At 49.6% G+C, this 22,418-nt stretch overlaps 1 protein-coding gene across 5 annotated transcripts; it reads left to right on the forward strand.

Moving 5' to 3' along the window:
• The first annotated feature begins 535 nt into the window (after nt 1–535).
• Nucleotides 536–10,639, forward strand: LOC309340466 (uncharacterized protein). Of its 5 annotated transcripts, none has more exons than XM_081859242.1 (12): nt 536–1,230; nt 1,333–2,587; nt 2,667–2,721; nt 3,330–3,488; nt 4,222–4,479; nt 5,663–5,779; nt 5,874–5,975; nt 7,556–7,678; nt 7,791–7,883; nt 8,630–8,722; nt 9,565–9,629; nt 10,377–10,639. In XM_081859242.1, the coding sequence occupies exons 3-12, from the start codon at nt 2,667–2,669 to the stop codon at nt 10,407–10,409; spliced, it is 1,098 nt and encodes a 365-aa protein (XP_081715368.1). In that variant the 5' UTR covers nt 536–1,230; nt 1,333–2,587; the 3' UTR covers nt 10,410–10,639. The 5 variants fall into 5 exon arrangements, with proteins under 5 accessions (XP_081715368.1, XP_081715369.1, XP_081715367.1 ...); XM_081859243.1 differs by having other exon boundaries at nt 2,388–2,587; XM_081859241.1 differs by lacking the exon at nt 1,333–2,587.
• The last annotated feature ends 11,779 nt before the right edge of the window (nt 10,640–22,418 follow it).

Raw genomic sequence — 22,418 nt, forward strand, 5'->3', positions numbered from 1 at the left:
TGCATTTCAGGGGTCAGACTACATGCCTCTGCGGGTCCCATCTCTGCATTCCAGGACTAATTTGCCGCTTAAGTAATTATTATTCAAACTTTAATTAATATTTAAAATTATTATTATTAATCATTTATACCACGCCCATCTGGCAAGGTTTCCCCAGCCACTCGGGGTGGCTTCCAACAAAACGCTCAAATACAAGAACCGATTCAACATTCAGAGCTTCCCCAAACACGGCTGCCTTCAGATGTCTTCTCAAAGTCGGGTAATTTTTTTTTCTCTCGGACATCTGGTGGGAGGGAATTCCACAGGACAGGCACCACCACTGAGAAGGCCCTCTGCCTAGTACCCTTCAAACCGCCAGAAGGCCCTCAGAAGTGGACCCAGGCATCCGGGCAGAAATCGCGTTTGAATGGGTCCCGTGGTCATCTAGTCCCACCCCCAGCAATGCAGGAAGAATAAGTGATTATTATTTTTTAATATATAAATTTTTATTCTTTTTTTAATATATCATTTTCAACAGTAATTAAACATCCTTTGAGATCTTATTCCAATTTTTGACTTCCATCAATCCTGTCTGACAATTTTCCAATCTAATCTCTCAGGATGCATTTCTTATCTTCCCTATTACTCATAACCAAGATCTCTATCTTTTTCTACTTTGTAACACTTTGTATATCTCTCCTTACAAAACTTCCAGCGTAATTTGTCGATTACAGCTGCTCTTCAAATAATTCATATACTTCTTCCAATCTTCTGTCAATCTCTGGTCCTGCAGTTTCGAATCCTTCCTGTCCTTTTGTGCAATTCTACAGAGTCCATTAATTTCGTCTGCCATTCTTCTTTCGTCAGAATTTCATCTTGTTTCCATTTCTAGGCTCACAATACTCTTGCCGCAGTTGAATAGAAAAACAATTTGACATCTTGCCTATTAATGTCCTGACCAAGTAAAATACTTCTGTTTTTTTGTTTTTTTTTAATTGAAAAGCCTAATAGTAATGAAAGGAATGAGGATTTGTCTGGAAAACGGGCTGAAGCGTCTTTGTGAGTGGCATTCAAAGCCGCCTTGGAGTCACTTGAGAACATCCCCAGAGAAACAAGGAGGAGGAAGGCTTTTTCTGTCCGTTTCCTGTCCATTTTGCTTGCCTGCCAGCTGGATGGGAAGTGTCAAAACACTTTCCTCCCAGCTCTGCCACCCAGTGATTTTACCCCCCGGACTCAGGATCATCCAGAGAGGTAAATAATGTGATTTCTTTCGTTTGCCGGAAAGGTTAATAATGTGATTTATTTCGTTTGCCAGAGAGGTAAATAATGTGATTTATTTCGTTTGCCAGAGAGGTAAATAATGTGATTTATTTCGTTTGCCAGAGAGGTAAATAATGTGATTTATTTCGTTTGCTGGAGAGGTAAATAATGTGATTTATTTCGTTTTCCAAAGTTTGCATGCTTTAATCATCGTCATCCTTGAACAAGAATAACAGCCATCAAGATTACATTGAATTGATCCACTGACTCCCTGGCAATTTGCGCCGAAATTATTCCACGCACACCCCTTACAAATCGGGGAAAATTCAGTTGAAAATGCAACTTCTCTGGGCTTCTCCAGTCTCACGATATGTTGCATTTTCAGATGAATTTTGGGGGGACTACTTCAAACATCCGCTGTGCTTTGGAGCGGTTTGCTCCTTGCAAACAGCCAAAAGTCTCTAAATATTGAGGAGAAGACTGATTTGCAAGGGATGGGTGGGTGGAATAATTTTGATGGCAACTATGTGTTATTTATTGGCTTTATATACTGCTCAAGGCAGCTCGCCGAAGAAAACCAGAACACAAAACCAACAAAATACATAATAAAATATGACAAACCTAGAATCTCCCCCACCAAAAAGACCACACCCTAACTAGCTATCTGTAACATTTTTCTGCTTTTTGCTATTCCAAATCCGCCTCGCGTTTTCCTACCCTTACAGCCACGCTAGAGATCTATGAGATGGAGAAATATCAACCAATAAGAGAATAAACTGATATGATGACCAAAATTAGGGACCCAGAGGAGCGGAAATCCTTTTGCAAAGCATTTGAAAGAAATATGTAATAGTCAGGGGAACGGGCAAGTAGGACTTTAACACTGAGCAGCAGCGAAAAGAAATTAGGATATTCGGCATGGCTGGGAGAGGGTAAGGATATGCAGCAAGAGAAATGGGGAGACCAAGGAGGGATGGAATACAAAATAAAAATAAAAATAGCATATGCAGCAAGAGAAGGAGAAATTGGGAGACCAGGAGGGACAGAGTACAGACCTATTAGATGGATGGTGGCAATCTAAACTTTTATGTATTAAAATAGAAATAGTCTTGTCCTTTGGATCTCTCATTTTGGCATTTCTCATTCAGGCCCGTGTTGCAGACGCCTTTCTTCTGCTTCCTACAAGGGAACCCCAATGCCCGTTAGTTCTGAAGGGCAGCCACAGAAAGAAGGGGGGCTGGGTGCATGGAGCCATTCCCAGCGCTTCTCGTGATTGGGATCCATAGATAGCTGGAGAGAGAACGCCAAGGATTCATATTCATAGCTGCTGAGAACGCCAAGGTTGCAGGTTCGAGAAACAGCAGCGGGTTGGTCTGGATGACCCTCAGGGTCCCTTTTCTCATTCTCCCTCTGCTTTCTCTCCGCAGATGAAGATTTGCTTCTTCCCCAGAAAGATGGCAGCAAGTGGCTTGCTGGCGCCAGGTAACCGTTTGCACAGCATCTGGCTCGCGCCCGGACTCTGGACTGTGTACGTTTCTCCCGTCAGGCTGTGTACATTTCCAACTTGGACACAGTCCAGTTTTCCACTCTGGTGGGTTGCCTAGATGAGCCAGAGCGGAAAGAGAGACGTAATTTGTGGTCAGGAGAGGATCCTTCAGAGATCCAGTCCCCCCACTAGCCTGGATTCGTGGCTCCGCGTCACGCCAAGGCCAACGTTCTCCAAGCCGCCACTTATAATAATAATAATATAATTTATTATGTATACCCTGCCCATCTGGTTGGGTTTCTCCAGCCACTCTGGGCGGCTTCCAACAAAACACTAAAATACCATAATCGATTAAACATTAAAAGCTTCCCTAAACTTCCAGAGCTCGAGCTGAAAGGGACCCCAAAGGGTCATCCATCCCAACCCACCACTAGGCAGCCATCTCTGCTCTTCCATCCCAGACCAATGGACAGGATGCGTTGCAGGGGGTTGGGCTGGATGACCCTCAGGGTCCCAATCCAGTTCTATGCTTCTACGTTTGGACTTGCCGGGGGCAGGACTAGGTGACCCTCGGCTAGGATTCTGCGTCCCTGTTTCTCTGCAGTGCTGCTCTGGCTGGCCAAAGTTGCCACCGGCTCCCCTTTCCTGCTCCCCGCTCCCGAAAACACGTCCGACCGTGGGCTGCCTGCTCCAGGGAGAACGAATTCATCGGAGGACGTCCTGCAGTGGAACGCAGGATTCCCAGATCCCCTGGAAGACCTTGGTAAGTGTCACCTACGTAAAGGTCAAGGGACCCCTGACCATTAGGTCCAGTCACGGCCGACTCTGGGGTTGCGGCATGCATCTTGCTTTATTGGCTGGCATACAGCTTCCGGGTATGTGGCCAGCAGGACTAAGCCGCTTCTGTCAAACCAGAGCAGGGCACAGAAACGCCGCTGACCTTCCCGCCGGAGCGGGACCTATTGATCTACTTTCACTTTGACGTGCTTTCGAACTGCAAGGTTGGCAGGAAAGTGTAACCTAGGGGTCCTCTTTAAGAGCCGGCCCGCTTTAAGGGGCCAGGAAGAATGCGGGAATGGACCACAAAATATTATTAAATATCTTAATCTTGTTCTTCCCTCCCCAGGCGCATCCTAATATACATTTAGTAAATTGTTATTACAGGTATTGATAATGAGAAATAAAATAGGAGAGGCAGGCCAGGCCACCCACATTTGAACAGGCGCCAAAAACGAGGCGGGAAGGATAAATCCCCCCCTTCGCGCACAGGGACCCCAGTGTCAGTGAGTTCCACAGGTGAGTCGCAGAAAGAATGCTGCCAGTCCAGGGAGCCATGGACTCCAAAAGGTCGAAAACAGCAGGGCAAACAGGACAAAACGCTCTCTTCCGAGCCAGGATTGCATTCTCTGGGGCAAAAGGTTCCCGGCTTGCTGGGGGTTGGTCTGGATGACCCTCAGGGTCCCTTCCAGCTTTTGGGTTCATTCCCCCGTTTTCAGAGCCTCCTGCCCAGCCGGTCATCCACAAAGAACCTTCTCCGCAAAAGCCCGGCATCCGCTTGTCCTGCTGGGTGCCGAGCGGCACAGTGGAGGCCGTCGAATGGAAAAGGGACGGGAAACCGCTCTCCGGGGGCCAAAGGGATGACCTTCTCCTCCTCCTCCTCTCCGGGGTGGAGACGTCCCACTGCGGCTCATACTCCTGCAATGCCAGCAACCGCCGGGGCTGGAAGGAGTCGCCCCAGCTGGACGTGACGCCGGGTGAGTAGACGCCAAGTGGGGGGCACAAAGCGTAAGAAGAATCCGGGCCCTCTCCTCTCCCCCGTTGCAACGTTTCGCCCTGTAGTGATCAGGTGGGATTGCTATGAGGAATTAGAACAAATCTAGAGTCAGCCATCTGGGTCAGCAAGGAAAGCATTGCGTTGACTGGGTTTCAACTGTGATAGGAATTTTATGGTCTTAGATATATGGTAATGTTCCTAAGCGTACCAACCAAGATCAGCACAGGAAGACCCTCCTGGAACCATTTTGATTCCTAAACTGAGCAAATGTTTTCTCGGCAAGGTCAAAGTGGGAAACCTCCCCAGTGTCTCACAAATCCGGTCTTAAGGGCACATTTAAGATATGAATAGGGTGTGAGCCTGTGACCTGGCCCAGGAACTAAGTATCATTACAAAAACTAGCCCGGCTCCCCAGGCAATCCAATCAAGTGACCATTAAACAGGTAACCTGTCAGACGAGATAAACAATGCACTCAGATTTCTGCTGTAGACTGCCTTTTCTGTGATGTAGGTATGACTAGCCAGGCTCCCCAGGAAATCCAATCAAGTAACCTACCAGACAGGAGAAAAACAACATTCAAAATTTCTGTTTTAGACCGCCTTTTCTGTGATGCAGGTATGATGTATCTGAGGGGTGGTCTTAGGTTACACCCCTTCTGCGATGTAGGAATGATGTTTCTGGGAGTGGTCTTGCCTTGCCTTGCTACACGACCATGGGATCCCTTCCCCATCAATGGGTCTATGATTCCCACCAACATTTCTCCAGCGAAAGAGGCCCAATAATTCTGTGGCTCCAGAAGCAGACCTGGTTGGAAGAGAGGGGAAAGCGAAAGCAAACTCTGAATCCATCTTTCCAGGGAATGGTAGAGTTGGATGGGACCCCACTGAAAAACCTCCAATTAATGATAGGATAGATTCAGAAAGGACCCCCAGGGTCATCCAGCACAACCCCAGGCAATGTCACCATGGGCGTACCTGGGATGGCAGAGAGGAGAGAGGCATGGGTGCCCGAGCACCCACAACATTCCCATGGAAGGTCTGGGCACCCCCAAATTTCAGTGCTATGGCACCCAGTTGACACTTCTGGAGGGGGGAAGAGAAACATTGGAATTCCTCCCGGAGGTGCTTGATGTCTCCTCTCCCCAACGGGCTCCATCCTGCAGGGATCTCCATGATGCTGGGGGTGTCCTTCCAGCTCTCCGCCTCAGCCCTGGTGAGTGCTGCTTTCTCCGGATGGGGGATCCTCTTGCCATTGTGCCAGCCCCATAAACTCCAGATCCGTGAGTATCTTTTTTGCCGTGGGTTGGACTGGATGATCTTAGGGGTCCCACCCTTAGGTGCTACCACCCTCTTGACTCCCCTCTCGCTCCCCAGGAGGGAAGGCCTGGAAGTGGCTCAGGATCTATGTCAACGGACTGACAGGCTTGGCTTCGGCCCTTGCCTTCGTGGCCCTGATCCTGTGGAGCTATGATCAAGGTGAGGCGGGAAGGGGCTTTCAGAGAAGAGGAAGAAGCTAATTTGCCGCAATAATAATAATAATAATAATAATAATAATAATAATAATAATAATTTCGTATTTATACCCTGCCCATCTGGCAGGGTTTCCCCAGCCACTCGACGGCTTCCAACAAAACACTAAAATACAATAACCAATTAAACATTAAAAGCTTCCCTAAACAGGGCTGCCTTCAGATGTCTTCTCAAAGTCGGGTAGTTCTTTTTCTCTTGGACATCTGGTGGGAGGGAGTTCCGCAGGGCGGGCGCCACCACCGAGAAGGCCCTGTGCCTGGTTCCCTGCAACTCAGCTTCTCGCAGCGAGGGAACCGCCAGAAGGCCTTCGGAAGTGGACCCCGTTATCCGGGCTGAACAATGGGGGTGGAGACGCTCCTTCAGGTCTACTGCACCTTTGAGGCCGTTTAGGGCTTTTCTTGGATGGGACGCGGGTGGCGCTGTGGGTAAAACCTCAGTGCCGAGGACTTGCCGATCGTATGGGCGGCGGTTCAAATCCCCACGGCGGGGTGAGCTCCTGTCTTTCGGTCCCAGCTCCTGCCCACCTAGCAGTTCGAAAGCACCCCTAAGTGCAAGTAGATAAATAGGTACCGCTTTATAGCGGGAACGGCGTTTCTGTGTGCTGCACTGGGGCTGGCTCACCAGAGCAGCTTCGTCATGCTGGCCACGTGACCCGGAAGTGTCTTCGGACAGCACTGGCTCCCGGCCTCTTAAGTGAGATGAGCGCACAACCCTCGAGTCAGACACGACTGGCCTGTACGGGCAGGGGTACCTTTACCTTTACCTTTCGGGCTTTCAAGGTCAGCACCAACCCTCTGAATTGTGCCCGGAAACGTACTGGGAGCCAATGTAGGTCTTTCAAGATGGCCACTCCCAGTCCCCTGTCTAGCTGCCGCATTCTGGATTAGTTGTAGTTTCCGGGTCACCTTCAAAGGTAGCCCCTCGTAGAGCGCATTGCAGTAGTCCAAGCGGGAGATAACCAGAGCATACACCACTCTGGGCAGGTAGGGTCTCATCCTGCATCCCAGATGGAGCTGGTAAACAGACACAGAATGGACCTGCGCCTCCATGGACAGCTGTGAGTCCAGAATGACTCCCAGGCTGCGCACCTGGTCCTTCGGGGGCACTTTTACCCCATTCAGGACCAGGGAGTCCTCCACACCCACTCGCCTCCTGTCCCCCCAAAACAGTCCTTCTGCCTTGTCAGGATTCAACCTCATCTTGTCAGGATTCAACCTCCCCCATCTGTTAGCCTCCAACCGTCTCCAGGCACTCACACAAGTCTGATTTTCCTTTGGAAGGATCTAGTAGACTAATTGCCTTTTAGGGGGTTGGACGCGGGGGTCCCGTCCGACTGGACCGGCCCACCATCGCCCTTCCTCTCCAGGAGGACTAGGTGCCTTTTAGGGGGTTGGACACGGGGGTCCCATCTGACTGGACCGTCCCACCATCGCCCTTCCTCCCCAGGAAGATTAGGTGCCTTTTAGGGGGTTGGACACGGGGGTCCCATCCGATTCGACTGTCCCACCATCGCCCTTCCTCTCCAGGACTCTCGGCCGCCCTCATCCTGCCTCTGTTCCTCCTCATCTACATCGCGATGGTCACCCTGCTGGTCGTGGGCACCGTTGCCTTCAAGATGGACATGATCCACCAGATCACCGACCCGGCAGGTCGGTCAGCGGGGCTGGGCGGCATCCTCCACCCTCCAGAGCTTTTGGGTCTCTTCCGGGTTCTTGATTCTCGCGACGGGTTCTCGATTCCCTCCTCTTTCTTCTCCTGCAGCTCAGCGGCTGGTGGACTTCAGCACCCCGACGGGGGTGATCTTGGTCGCTGTGACGTGCAGCCTCCTCATCCGGCAGGTGGTGAAGTTGGAAGGTGAGACTGGCAGGCGGATGAAATTTCTATGTCATTTGATGTCGTCTGAAATGTGGGGGGATTTGGCACGGATTGGCTCACAACATAGAAAAACAAATAAATAAAATAAATAAAAATAAAATAAAGTGAAAAATAAAATAAAATAAAAATAAAATATGGCAAACGAAATAATAATAATTATTAGTTATTCAATGGGTATACTGCCCTATACCCGCAACTCTCAAAACTATAATCACAATGATTACAATAATCAATAAAAATAACAACAGATTCACTCCTTAAGATGCACAGACATTTCCCTTTACTTTTTAGGAAGAAAAAAGTGTGTCTTATGGAGCCAAAAATATGGTACCATATGGAAAACGAAATAATAATTATTATTTCTTATTCAATGGTTAAACTGCCCTACACCCACAAGTCTCAAAACTATAATCACAATGTTTACAATAATCAATAAAAATAACAACAGATCACCACGCGCAAAATACCGCGAAACCTACAAAAGCAGTAGGAGAAGCAAGGACACCCAACCTAAAATTATTGTTTTTATTAAAATTATTACTAAATTAATTACTAAATTTATTATTATTATTATTATTATTATTATTATTATTATTATTATTATTTATACCCAGCACTCCTCTTCTCTCTTCCCAGCTGATTCTGCTGCCCCTAAAGTCCTGGTTTGGTGGGGGGAGTTTTAAAAAGATCTTAAAACTTTGGCCTGGCTGTTGTTTTCTTCACAGAGCAAGGATGTGCTACACCAGTGGACCTGACACCTGTTGTTGCAGGAACTGCTGGGATGTACTTCCTCCCCTTTGCAGCAATTGTTGCCGTCCGTAAGTAACTCCGCCATTGTAGATGGGGCAGGTTTGGCCTTGCTGCGGGTTGGACTGGATGACCTTTGGGGGTCCCAGCTCTGCCAGTGAATGATTCTGTGTTGAGATTCCTGCACTGAAGATGATGGATTTTTCAGAGCTAGCCAACCTAACCGGAAGAGTCCATGACCAGGAGGAGGAGGAGTATCAGGAAGAGTGGATTAAATTGAATGATTACTTAGTTAAATTTAATTAAATTTAATCCAATCTTCCTGATACTTCTCCTCCTTCTGGTCGCGGACTCTTCCAGTTAGGTCTTAGTTAACTGTGTTAAGTTAAATTAACTGAAAACAGCTTGCAGATACTTAATTGGCTTAGGATTTTATTTACGTTAAGTGATGAATTCATATGTTTAATTTCATAATGTGAAGATCTAAGGATGTTAATGTTTAAGTTGAATTTTAGAAGAACTGTGATTTGGAAAACCATTCAAAGGACATGCAATGAAATTCAACCAAGGGGAAGCGAGGATGTCACTTAACAATGTTAATCAGTGTAATTTTCAATAAGGCTATGATATATGTTTGTTTCTCTTATGTGTTGGTTTGTTTATAATGTTGTGAAAACCAATTAAAAAAAATCGGGGGGAAAAAAGAGATTCCTGCACTGAAGCCTCCGTTTCGCCCAGTTCCTTGCCTAACCTCCTCCAGCGGACCCTTCGGTTCACGTCAATCAATCAATCGATCAATCAATCAATCAATCATATGGGCCTCTAGCCACAGGAGGAACTGTATAATCGTAGAATGAGAGCTGTCGGGGACCCGACTGCAAGGCGGGAATCTCAAAGTTGTGTTGTGTTGCAGATTGCGCCGATATGAAGAGGAGGACGGACGAGGACCGAACCTCCAGAAGGGAAAACTGGAAGAAGGTACGATCGGGTTGCCAAAAAGGATGGCCTTTTTTTGGCTGGGTGACCAAGAATACTCATGGAAGGGACCCGAGGGTCATCTATCCCAACCCCCATTTGGGGCAGAAGTCTCAACATGGAATCCTAGAAACAGTTGAGCTGGATGGGACCCCAACCTAGGCTTCGAAACCTCCAGTGTGGAACAGTGGTGGGCTCGTAATCTGGGGAACCGGGTTCGAGTCTCCGCTCCTCCACATGCAGCTGCTGGGTGACCTTGGGCCAGTCACCCTTCTGTGAAGTCTCTCGGCCTCACTCACCTCACAGAGTGTTTGTTGTGGGAAGGAAGGGAAAGGAAATTGCAAGCTGCTTTGAGACTCCTCAAGCGGGATATCCAATCCAAACTCCTCCATTTCTCCTCCGATATATTTTAATATTTTAATGTTTTAATGTTTCAATATTTTAATGTTGTATTTTCCATCTTGTTTTTAAATTGTATTCATTCAACTTGTTTTTATGATTGCTTGTTAGCCGCCCTGAGCCCGACCTTGGCTGGGAAGGGCGGGGTAGAAATAAAAATTATTATTATTATTATTATCATTATTATTACAAGGAAGGCGATTTCACCTGGAATGTCTCTCAGCTTGAACCCAAGTCCAAAGGGTCCCTTTCCTTTTCCTTGCTGGGGAAACCCAGCCAGATGAGTGGGGTATAAATAATAAATTGTTGTTGTTGTTGTTGTTGTTGTTGTTGTTGTTGTTGTTATTGCAGGCCATCCAGAACGGGACCATCCAGCTCCTCTGAGCCGAATTCCTGCATCTCGCCAGATCTTTCCATGCCCTCTGCAAACCGAACTCAGAGTACCAATAAAAATATTCTACGATTCACCTCTGTCTTCTTTTTTACCTTTTTTAAACAGGCTGCTTTTATCCAACTGGGCGGGAGAAGCATCCTGTTGGTGCCCCAAAAGCACACATTGATTCTGCTTTTGAGCTCAGCTTTGGCTGGGGAGGGCAGGATAGAAATAAAAAATTATTATTATTATTATTATTATTATAATTATTATTATTATTATATTGAGAATATTTTGACAGAAGGAAATCAAAGGAGCAGGGAAAGGGAATGAAGAAAAATAAAAGATTCCTATGATATTATTATTATTTATTGAATTGATAAACCACCCTATACTCAGAGGCAATCCGCTCTCATCCGATTCCCCATAGAGAGCAGCGGGGCTCTGACATCTCCCTCTCCGCACACAGTGCGGAGACGGAGCTGTCATCCGCCGGCTCAGTGGGGATCAGGGGATCGATCCCCGCTGAACAGAGAACGGTCCGCAACGTTTTTGTTTGCCATTAAAGAAAAATATATTAAACATTTTCTAATGGTGGTGTGCCTCGTGATTTTTTTCATGAAACAAGTGTGCCTTTGCCCCAAAAAGGTTGAAAAACACTGCCATAGATAGTCAATCTCCTCCAACACTTCTCCAGTGAAAATAGGGACATCCTAAAAGAAAATGGGACCTTCCTGAGGAGATTTCACCCCTCCCATATCCAAGAATCTCCTGAGGTCTCTGCTGACTCTACAGAGAGGAGGAGTAATGTACTGCTCTCTACTTAATTAGTCAAGTGAGTCAGTCTCTGTGTGTGTGTGTGTGAGAGAGAGAGAGAGAGAGTCAGTGTGTCGGAGAGAGAGTGCAAGAGATCGTGTTTATAGATAAGATTGCTGCTAAGAGCAGCTGCAGGCACTCAGAGTATAGCATTGATTTATGCTTAGAATTTGTAGCTCTGTATATAGTTTTGTATTATAGCTGTAGCAATAGAATAAAAGGAAGATATTCTACAGAGCTGCTCTCCGAGTGGTTTATACTCTGCAAGACTCTGCAAAACGCGTTGTGGGTAAAACCTCGGTGCCTAGGACTTGCTGATCGTATGGTCGGCGGTTCAAATCCCCACGGTGGGGTGAGCTCCCGTCTTTCAGTCCCAGCTCCTGCCCACCTAGCAGTTCGAAAGCACCCCTAAGTGCAAATAGATAAATAGGTACCGCTTTATAGCGGGAAGGTAAACGGCATTTCCGTGTGCTGCACAGGTGCTGGCTTGCCAGAGCAGCTTCGTCACGCTGGCCACGTGACCCGGAAGTGTCTCCGGACAGTGCTGGCCCCCAGCCTCTTAAGTGAGATGGGCGCACAACCCTAGAGTCGGACACAACTGGCCCGTACGGGCAGGGGTACCTTTACCTTTACCTTACATTAAGGGAATGCTCATGAGTGTATAAAGTGCTCTTCTTCATGACAATGACAATGGATGACAATGACCCAAGATTGTCCATGAGTCCGTCCAGTGAATCGGAGGACTCCCAAAAGGGAGCCCCTCTGGTCAAGCCAAGGGGAGCTAGAGGGGGAAGCAGTCAGGAGCAGGGAAACGAAGGGGGAACCCCCAGTGGGAGTTGGAGAGCGAGACCGGCTGCTCCGCTGGAACGGAGTGAGGGGGGAGGAGTGACCAGTGTGTCAGAAGGAGCAGAACAGGAAGCAGAGAGGGGAAGGAGATCAGGGCAAGACGTCCTGCCGGAAGGGGAGGAAAGTAGTATCGAGGGCAGTGTAACTGTCGAAAGGAAGGTCAGGAGCAACGTACGCGCGCCAAGTTCAAAATGGGAGGCGCGCGGAAATGAAGAGAGTCCTGGGGAGGAGCCTGGTCCCAAAGCCCGAAGGAGGGGGGAGGAGGCGGCAGAGGATTCAGCCTCTGGAGAGTCCCGAAGGGAGAGAACACAGGGGGGCAGAAAGACCCTGCGGAAAAGGAAAGAGAGAAAGAGGTGGACCAGTACAAGCCTCTTAAACTGGTGTCGGGGCGGGAGTGACTCAGAGGGGACTTCGGCGGTCTAAGGGTAACAGACGTAGAGTCACAGACCTCGGATGTAAAGCTAATAATGTTCTTCAATAAAAGCTTTTGTACATAAGCTGCAGTGGACTTTGGTCTCTTGTGAGCTGGGACCACGGGTGACTCTGACAGCAAGTCCCCTCTCCAAGAACGCAAAATTTTTTTTTGCAAAGCTCACGAACGGTAGCAGCCATGAGCGCGGAGGAGCAGCTGACAACACTGCGAAGCGCAGTTACAGAACTCACCGCTGCAGTCATTGCATCTCAGAAGAAGAGTGATGAAGCGGAGAAGCGCTGCCAGGACCTGCAAATAAGGTGGGAGCGTGCAAGCAAGGAAGGGTTCCCAGGGTCCAGATCAGACGGGATTGGACTTGGAAGGCGGGGGGGCAGTCTAGTCACCCACTTCGATGGGAACCTAAAGCACTACCCAAGCTTCAGAGCAGACGTCTTGTATGCACTGCATTTGCTTCGTAATGACTTTAAAGATGAAGAGGAGAAAGTGGGGTTTATTGTGTCTCATTTGCATGGGGAGGCAAGAGCTTGGTTGCGCAATTTGTGGCGCGAAGACGGCCCTGCCCGCCGCGATTCTGATGAATTTATTAAAGCGATGGACGCTTGTTTCCAGTCTACCGTGGATCTTGATCTTGCACGCAGGGAGATGCACGGGTTGCGGCAAGGGAGAGCCACTGTGCGTCAGTATCATTCGCGATTTTTCGCCTTACTGACTGTATTAGGCTGGGAGAAGGACTGCAAACCAGTGAGAGATTTGTTCTGGGAGGGTCTCAGCGGCCCCATAAAAGATGAACTTGCCAGGGGAGACAGACCTCAGACCCTGGAGGACGTCGTGCAGAGGGCTCTTGCAATAGGGGTAAGGCACGAAGAACGTCCTTGGCACAATGAGGAGGGACGCCAGGCGCGTGCACCGGCAAGGACGCCTCCTTTTCTCCCCAGAGACTTCAGCCAGGCACATCCCTCGCCTCTGGCGCGGCAGGGGGAGGAACCGATGGAAATTGGTGGTGCTAAGGCTCAAGCAACAGCCAGAGTCCCCGCATCCGGTGCAGTAAAGGCGAAGCCTCCTAGAGGGAACAGGAAATGTTACATCTGTGACAGTGCACAACACATGGCGAAAGAGTGCCCCCAGAGGCCCCAGAAGCACACTGCAGCCTTAGCAACAGTGGCAGCAGAAGTGATGCAAGAGGAGCAGCCTCAGGGAAACGACAGTGCCTGGCTGGAAGCAGAGCTGCTGGGGCTCAGCCAGGCGAATCTGTAGAGCAGTCCCCAGTGCCTTTGCAACGTACAGACCCTTTACCACCCAAGCCAACGGTGCAGCTCACTGCAACACTCCAGTTGCCGAACGGAACCACCCTGGAAGTCCCCATCACGATCGATTCTGGGAGCAACGCGGACTTTGTGGGGGTGCATTTCGTCAAGCAGCATCGCATAGCGCTTCTGCCCGCGACAACACCTCTAAACGTAGTCACGGTTGATGGCAGGAAATTGCTGGGAGGACAAGTTGTGCAACAGACGCCTCCCATGGAGATGCGGATTGGACATCATAGAGAAGTCATCAGCTTCAATGTCACCCGCCTGTCGGACACGCCTATAGTACTAGGCATGAGTTGGCTGGAGAGACACAGTCCTGCGATAGTGTGGTACCAACGGCAGATCACCTTTTGCTCATCGTACTGTGCTCAACATTGTATCCAGTCCGGCCAGGAGGAAGGGGCGGAGCAGCAGCTGCAACTTGGCATGGCGCAGGCAGTTCCTCGCAAGTACGAGAGTTTCCTGGAGGTTTTCTGCGAGAAGGAAGCTGACCGGCTGCCGCCCCACAGACCTTACGATTGCGCGATTGACCTGTTGCCGGGGGCGCAGCTGCCGACTGCGAAGCTGTATTCCATGTCTGAGGACGAGATGCAAGAACTCAGGGAGTTCATAGAGCATAATTTGAAGCGTGGATTCATCCGGGAGTCCAAAGCAGTGGGGGGCAGTCCTGTGTTTTTTGTAAAGAAGAAAGACACGTCCCAGAAAAGACTCATTGTGGATTTCAGGGCCATAAATTCCATGACCAAGCCCAAGGCCTTCCCCATGCCCAAGATTGATGACCTCCTAGCGACCGTGCGGAAGGGGAAGATCTTCACCAAGTTGGATCTGCGTGGAGCGTATAATCTCATCCGTATCCGGGAGGGCGATGAGTGGAAGACGGCCATGTTCACGCCTCTGGGCACGTATGAATACAGAGTTATGCCGTTTGGTCTCCAAAATGGATCTCACGTCTTCCAAGCCTTTATGCATCACGTGCTGGCGGGGCTTCTCTACAAGAAGTGTGTGTGTTTCCTCGACGACATCCTGATCTTTTCGGAATCGCAGGAGGCTCATGAAAGAGACGTGAAGGAGGTCCTGCAGAGACTGCGAGAACACAGGCTCTACGCCAAGTTGGAGAAATGCCAGTTTGATGTGACGGAGGTGGATTTCCTCGGCTACAAGCTGTCTGACAAGGGGCTGGCCATGGACAGCGTCAAGGTCCGCGCCGTGTTAGACTGGAAGAGCCCACGCAATCGGAAGGAGGTCCAGAGATTTGTCGGGTTTGCCAATTTCTACCGCAAATTCATCAGGGGTTTTGCAAAGGAGACAGCAGCAATCACGGACACCCTCAGTTCCAAAAAGAAGAAGTTCGCTTGGACGGAACAGGCGGAGCGCTCTTTTAGGAAGCTTAAAAGCCTCTTCGCTTCCGAGGAGCAGCTGATGCACGTGAATCCGGGCAGACCCATGCGAGTAGAGACCGACGCCTCAGACAGAGCGGTGGGAGCCGTGCTCCTGCAAGAAGATTCCCAAGGAAATTGGAGACCCTGTGCCTTTTACTCCCGAAAGCTCAGCAAGGCGGAGCAAAACTACACCATATGGGACAGAGAACTGTTGGCCATCCACGCTGCCTTCAAAGCGTGGCGACACTTCCTCATAGGTGCCAAGCACACAGTGCAGGTCCGCACAGATCACAAGAACTTAGAATATTGGCGCACGGCGAAGCTCCAGAGCCAAAGACACATGCGCTGGGCTGAATTCTTCGCGGATTTCGACTTCAGGATAGAATACATCCCGGGAGAATCCAACGTTATAGCCGACGCGCTCTCCAGGAAACCGCAATATCTCGAGGAAGCAGCGCCAGTGGCAGCCAAGCACATTTTCGCACCGCAGGCGTGGACGTGCGCCACCATCGCAGTCGACCTGGACGCGGTGCGACGTGCGTTGCAAGTAGATCGCTTTGCACAATCCAAGATGGAGGCGCTGCGCAGGGGTTCGCAGAGAGAAGATGAGTTCCAATTACGCGACGGGCTGTTAACTCACAAAGGGGCCCTCTACGTACCGGGCGAAGAGCTCCGCGCGAGGGTTCTGCAGCAGTTGCACGACGCCCCCAGTGCGGGACACTTCGGCAAGGAGAAGACAATAGAACTGGTGGCCAGGGACTTTTGGTGGCCCCAGATGCGGGGAGAGATAGCGGATTACGTCGCCAGGTGTGACACTTGTCAGAGGTCCAAGCCAGTGCACCAGAAGCCAGCGGGGTTACTGGAACCGCTGGAGACGCCACAGCAACCGTGGGAGAGGGTGGCGCTGGACTTCGTCACTGACCTGCCCAGCTCCAGAGGCAAGACGGCGGTGCTGGTGGTGGTGGACCTGTTCACCAAGATGGCGCACTTCATTCCTTGCGCGAAGGTGGCGACGGCGGAACAGACCGCCAAACTCTTCATCGATCACGTGTTCAAGGTGCATGGGCTGCCACAATCCATCCTGTCCGATAGGGGGCGCCAATTTGTTTCTGCTTTTTGGAGGAAGCTTCTAGGTATCCTGCATGTCAAGATCAACCTAACGTCGGCAAGGCATCCGCAGACCAACGGTCAAACAGAGAGAGTCAACGCGATCATGCAGCAGTACCTGAGATGTTACGCCAATCAGCGCCCGGCGGCGTGGGTGGACTACCTGCCGATGGCGGAGTTTGCCTACAACAACACGAAGCATGCGTCGACGGGGGTGACGCCGTTCTTCGCGAACAATGGTCGTCATCCCAGAACCTTCCCGGGGTTCGTAACACCGGGAGAGGGGGTGACGCAAGAAGCCGACCAGTTCGCAGCAGAGCTGCAAGAGGTGCACGAGGAGCTGCGGAGACATTTGGAGCTAGCCAAACAAGCATATAAGGTGCAGGCGGACAAACATAGGAGAGTGGGAGAGGACATCCAGGTGGGGGACTGGGTATGGTTAGCGGCCCAAGCGATGCCAGCCAGGTCGTTGGCTAAGAAGAAGCTGGGACACAGGCAGCTAGGGCCATACCAGGTGGAGGCTAGGATTAACCCTGTAGCTTTTCGACTGGCCCTCCCCGAAGGTTCCAGAGTGCACCCGGTCTTTCATAGGTCGGTGCTCACTCCCTACAAGACCCCGCACAGGTTTCAGGAGTCTGAAACAGTACCGCACCCACGCACTCAGTCACCCGAGAGGGAGGGGGCGCCCAGGGCCGAACCACTCAACGAGGTCACTGAGATCCTGGACTCGAGATGGGGGGTAGAGGGAGTAGAATACTTTCTAGCCAGAGAGGGTACCCCGGCCAGTGCCAATATTTGGGTGCCGGACTACGCTTTAGACGAACCTCTTCTGAAAGACGAGTTCCATGCACTTTTCCCGCATAGACCCATGCCAGCCGAGTATTTTGATGACTGGCTCTTTACGCCCACACTTTCAAACAGTACTTTCAGGGGCTTTTCTTCCGCCGAGGAGAGAACGCCAGAATCAAGCCCGCCCAGGGGATCGTGTTCGGGGGTAGACACAGAACCTTCTTACTGGTGGGACGAGCAACCAGAGGACGACTGGCGCAAGAAATGGCTGACGGGGCCTTGGCAGGCAGCACCAGACGAAGTAGCAATGGAAGAGGGAGCCGAGAACACCTTGGGTGAAGAACCCGCATTCGAACACACATACACCGAGCTGCTAGCAGAGGACATTGAAGCAAACGAACTGTATCCTGCATCTACCTCTGAGGAGCTGCGGCTCCCACGACCTGCCTCCGAGGGCCGGGAGGGGGGAAGGGGGGGCTTCGAGGGGGGGATGGATGTCAGGGGTTCAGGGAGAGAGACGCAGAGTGAGGGGGAAGGATTCCAGACTGACGAGGAAGAGGATGACAATGACCCAAGATTGTCCATGAGTCCGTCCAGTGAATCGGAGGACTCCCAAAAGGGAGCCCCTCTGGTCAAGCCAAGGGGAGCTAGAGGGGGAAGCAGTCAGGAGCAGGGAAACGAAGGGGGAACCCCCAGTGGGAGTTGGAGAGCGAGACCGGCTGCTCCGCTGGAACGGAGTGAGGGGGGAGGAGTGACCAGTGTGTCAGAAGGAGCAGAACAGGAAGCAGAGAGGGGAAGGAGATCAGGGCAAGACGTCCTGCCGGAAGGGGAGGAAAGTAGTATCGAGGGCAGTGTAACTGTCGAAAGGAAGGTCAGGAGCAACGTACGCGCGCCAAGTTCAAAATGGGAGGCGCGCGGAAATGAAGAGAGTCCTGGGGAGGAGCCTGGTCCCAAAGCCCGAAGGAGGGGGGAGGAGGCGGCAGAGGATTCAGCCTCTGGAGAGTCCCGAAGGGAGAGAACACAGGGGGGCAGAAAGACCCTGCGGAAAAGGAAAGAGAGAAAGAGGTGGACCAGTACAAGCCTCTTAAACTGGTGTCGGGGCGGGAGTGACTCAGAGGGGACTTCGGCGGTCTAAGGGTAACAGACGTAGAGTCACAGACCTCGGATGTAAAGCTAATAATGTTCTTCAATAAAAGCTTTTGTACATAAGCTGCAGTGGACTTTGGTCTCTTGTGAGCTGGGACCACGGGTGACTCTGACAATTACAAATAAATTTCCAAAACACACACCTACGTGCCAGTATTTGTAAATGTAAATGATTCAACTGGCTTTTGGTTTTGGCCCGTTACAGGGGCTCAGCCCACTTGGTCTTGTGGCATAGGGGCTCCCAGGCTATATGTGTGTACGCGAATGTGAATAGCTGGTGACAGTCTTAAATCTTTGCTTTGCCCCTGCTGTGAGCCACATTGCACAGTTGATTTTTAAGGGCTCACACACACACACACACACACACCAAAACTGTATTAAGACATTACTAAATGCTAAGGTTTCAATTTTTTGAGATACCGTGGGAAAGTGCAATCTCCCTGACCATCGAGGAATAGAGACTGTTTCTGAGAGGTTGCCAGGGTTACTGGTGTGAGGATAGGAAAAGAAACTTTTCAACCAGCTGTTTGAGCTGAAATCCACCTTTGGAGAAGGCAGTCTGAACCTCTTAAAAGGACCAGGCCTTGTGGAGGTGTAGGGACTGTGCGGTCTTACCAATTTATAGAAATAACTAGGTATTTCCCACCGTTCCCTTTACTCCTTACTACTAAGAATCTTTTCCAGTGGATGGAAGTGGACTTAGGCAGATGTAGCATTCAACATTAAGGAATAAAGCAGAGCCCATACAGGCAACCCACCTTTTGCAACTGCATGGAGATGTCTAAGAGCTGCCTTGCCTCTTTTTCTTTCCTTCTCTTGGGCTGCCACACTGCTGGGTGGATCAGGTGTTTGGTTAAAAGAGCTGTTTGGATATTGTGTCAAAAGATCCCCTTTCCCCCTCTCGCCCCACAAGGCAGCAGCAGGAGGGCCCCTCTTCTCCCTCCCTTTGTCAGGCGAAACTTCCCCCTTCCTTCTCCTCCCCCTTTTTGGGAGCAGGAATTCAGCACAGCCCATAGAGACCTGAGAAATAACAGGGGGGTGGATTTTTTCCAGAAGAACTGAAAGAGGGGTCCGTGTAAAAAGAGGCACCAAGCTCAAATTAACGTGCAAGGAATAAGGTAACTCACAGGAAGTGAGGCTACTTTCCCATCATACAACTAACTTTAAGGAATGCTATTTCTGTTTCTTGTTTCTGAAGCCCTTTCCAAAGAAAAATGATGGTATATAACCTCTGGAAGGGACCCCAAGGGTATCCAGTCCAACCTGCTGCAATGCAGGAACATGCAGGAGTCCCTTATGGGGAACAACCCCGCAACCTTGGTTGTGCAGCAAATGTTGCACTCTTAAATGGCACTTTGAAGGCTATTTAGGTATAGTTCAGGGATCCATACCTCTCCTGGAGCTGCAAGTTCAGCCATGAAGAAAACATGGCCATTCACTATTATTGACTGGAAACAGAGGAAGTGCTGCTTACGTCCTCCTTGGGAGCATTTCAGCAGTCAGGAGGAGCCCTGAATCCTTCGGGGTGATTATACATATTCTCACCCTGACCCTGACCCTGACCCTGACCCTGACCCTCCATCTACCCCTTCTGCCTGGAAATGTGTGCAAGGAAGCCCACTCATTTCAGGAACCAAGCCTGACTATCTACTGCTGGAAAATTCCACCTTTAGTTGCAGACATGGAACTGTTGCATGTCACATGTCTGTTTACATACCAGCACAGTTTGCTGGGAACTTCTGTTGTGTGTACAGTGGTACCTCGGGTTAAGAACTTAATACGTTCTGGAGGTCCGTTCTTAACCTGGAACTGTTCTTAACCTGAGGTACCACTTTAGGTAATGGGGCCTCCTGCTGCCACCGTGCCGCTGGAGCACGATTTCTGTTCTCATCCTGAAGCAAAGCTCTTAACCCAAGGTACTATTTTTGGGTTAGCAGAGTCTGTTTGTCCTGATTTATGATTAATAAATCCATAGTTGTGGTATGCTTCCACAAGCCTCATGCCTATTCTGTATGTGCAGTTCGCTCGGCTGATATAGTGTGCCCTGGCTTTGAAGCCTGGGTCGCTGATTTACATCGGAGCAGAGGCAGATGGATCTTTGCAGCTGGACGGCTGGAAGGAGACGATCCAACTGGGGCTAGCCAGCTAGCCTTGCGACCCTCTGCATGCCAACAACTACAACTAACTTAAAGGAATGCTATTTCTCTATCTTCTTTCTGAAGCACTTTCCAAAGAATCATATGATGGTGGGAGAGTGGGTGAGTATATATCGTGAAGGGACCCCAAGGGTCATCCAGTCCAACCTGCTACAAGGCAGGAATTTGCAGGTGTCCCTTACGGAGAACAACCTCACAACCTTTGTGTCCACAGCACAGCTAGATGTTGCACTCTTAAATGGCACTTTGAAGGCTATTTAGGTATGGCTGAGGGATCCACACTTCTCCTGCAGCTGCAAGTTAAGTTACGCCATGAAGCACACCTTGCCATCCCCTTTTGCTGACTGAGAGCAGAGGAAGTGCTGCTTACAGCCTCTCCAGGAGCATTTTGACAGTCAGGAGCAGGCCTGAAGTTCTCGGGGTGATTGCACATATGCTAACAACATTTATACCTCCAGGCAAAGGACAAAACATGAGCCTACTCTGAAGGCTCATAAATGTAGAAAGTGCTTTTCTTTAGAGCACCTCTCTTAACATTGCAAGATGCTGCAAGTGTCCAAAACTGGTGTGAAGTTGCTGGTTTGTAAATATTAATTATTCCTACTTTATTGATGGGACGCGGGTGGCGCTGTGGGTAAAACCTCAGTGCCTAGGACTTGCTGATCGTAAGGTCGGTGGTTCGAATCCCCGCGGCGGGGTGAGCTCCCGTCGTTCAGTCCCAGCTCCTGCCCACCTAGCAGTTCGAAAGCACCCCTAAGTGCAAGTAGATAAATAGGGATCACTTTATAGCGGGAAGGTAAACGGCGTTTCCGTGTGCTGCGCTGGTGCTGGCTCGCCAGATGCAGCTTCGTCACGCTGGCCACGTGACCCGGAAGTGTCTTTGGACGGCGCCAGCTCCCGGCCTCTTGAGCGAGATGAGCGCGCAACCCTAGAGTCGGACACGACTGGCCCGCACGGGCAGGGGTACCTTTACCTTTACCTTTTACTTTATTGATCTGAATTACTCAAATGGATTTTAGTGCTGGCCACTACAGCAGGGGCTGATCTCTATTTATTCTTGTGGTGTTCAATTCAGAGTATCTGTTTAAAAAATCAAACAGAAAGCAATGGAGGGTTGCCGTTAAGGCTGGGGGGGAGGGGCAAACCCGGTCTTATAGACCCAAACTGGGTTTTGGGATGCTCCATTACACAAATCAGCCAGCTCGCTGCCTATCTAATTCACTGGACATTCAAGTATTTGCTTACAAATTAATTATCTTTTTTAATTTATGCCTTTTCCAAAACATTTATCTTAAGATGTAATGTGCAAGTGTACCACTTTTGGATGCTAATTAATCTCCGCTTGGATTATGTGGATAAATTGATAGGTGAAAGAATCGGTGCCTTGAGTAATTACCTGGTTAAAACAATGGTTCATTTGAAGAAATTAAGTTTTCAACACATTGCTTTGTCACCTTTAGATAGCCTAATAAGAAAAGGAAAAATAGACAAACCTCACCAACATGGGTGAAGCCAGGAGGTGCTGCCCTACTCCAATCAAATAAATAAAAATACTTTACTGTATTTTTACTGTGCTGGTTAGGGGGGACGAGGCCAAGTCCCACTCGGGTGGGTGTGATATATCAGGAGTGGGGTTGTTTCAAAATGTTCTTAAGTGTTATATGTTAATTTGTATTTCTATTTTTTTCCCTATTACCTTCATGCCTGCAGCTGACTTTTCCTCCACCTCCTCTTCTCCGTTCCTCAGCCGAAGCTTCCTCCTCTTCAGAGAAGGAATTCAGCAGAGCCCATACAGACCTAAGAAATATCAGTAGGGTTGATTATTTTCACAAGAAGAGAAAGCGGGGGTCCACATAAAAGCAGACATATAATATGTCAAGCACAGATTGCAGTGGAAGAAATAATAAAGTGGGAAAGGAGCCTCCCTTCCTTATCAGCCATCATTTGACTAACTGGAAGAAATGTGTTTTTCTTCTTTATTCTTTCTTGTTTATTCTTTCTGAAGCACTTTCCCAAGAATCATATAATGGTGCATATAGCT

Source organism: Podarcis erhardii (assembly GCF_964252035.2).
Source record: "Podarcis erhardii genome assembly, chromosome: 4".
NCBI lineage: Eukaryota > Metazoa > Chordata > Lepidosauria > Squamata > Lacertidae > Podarcis > Podarcis erhardii.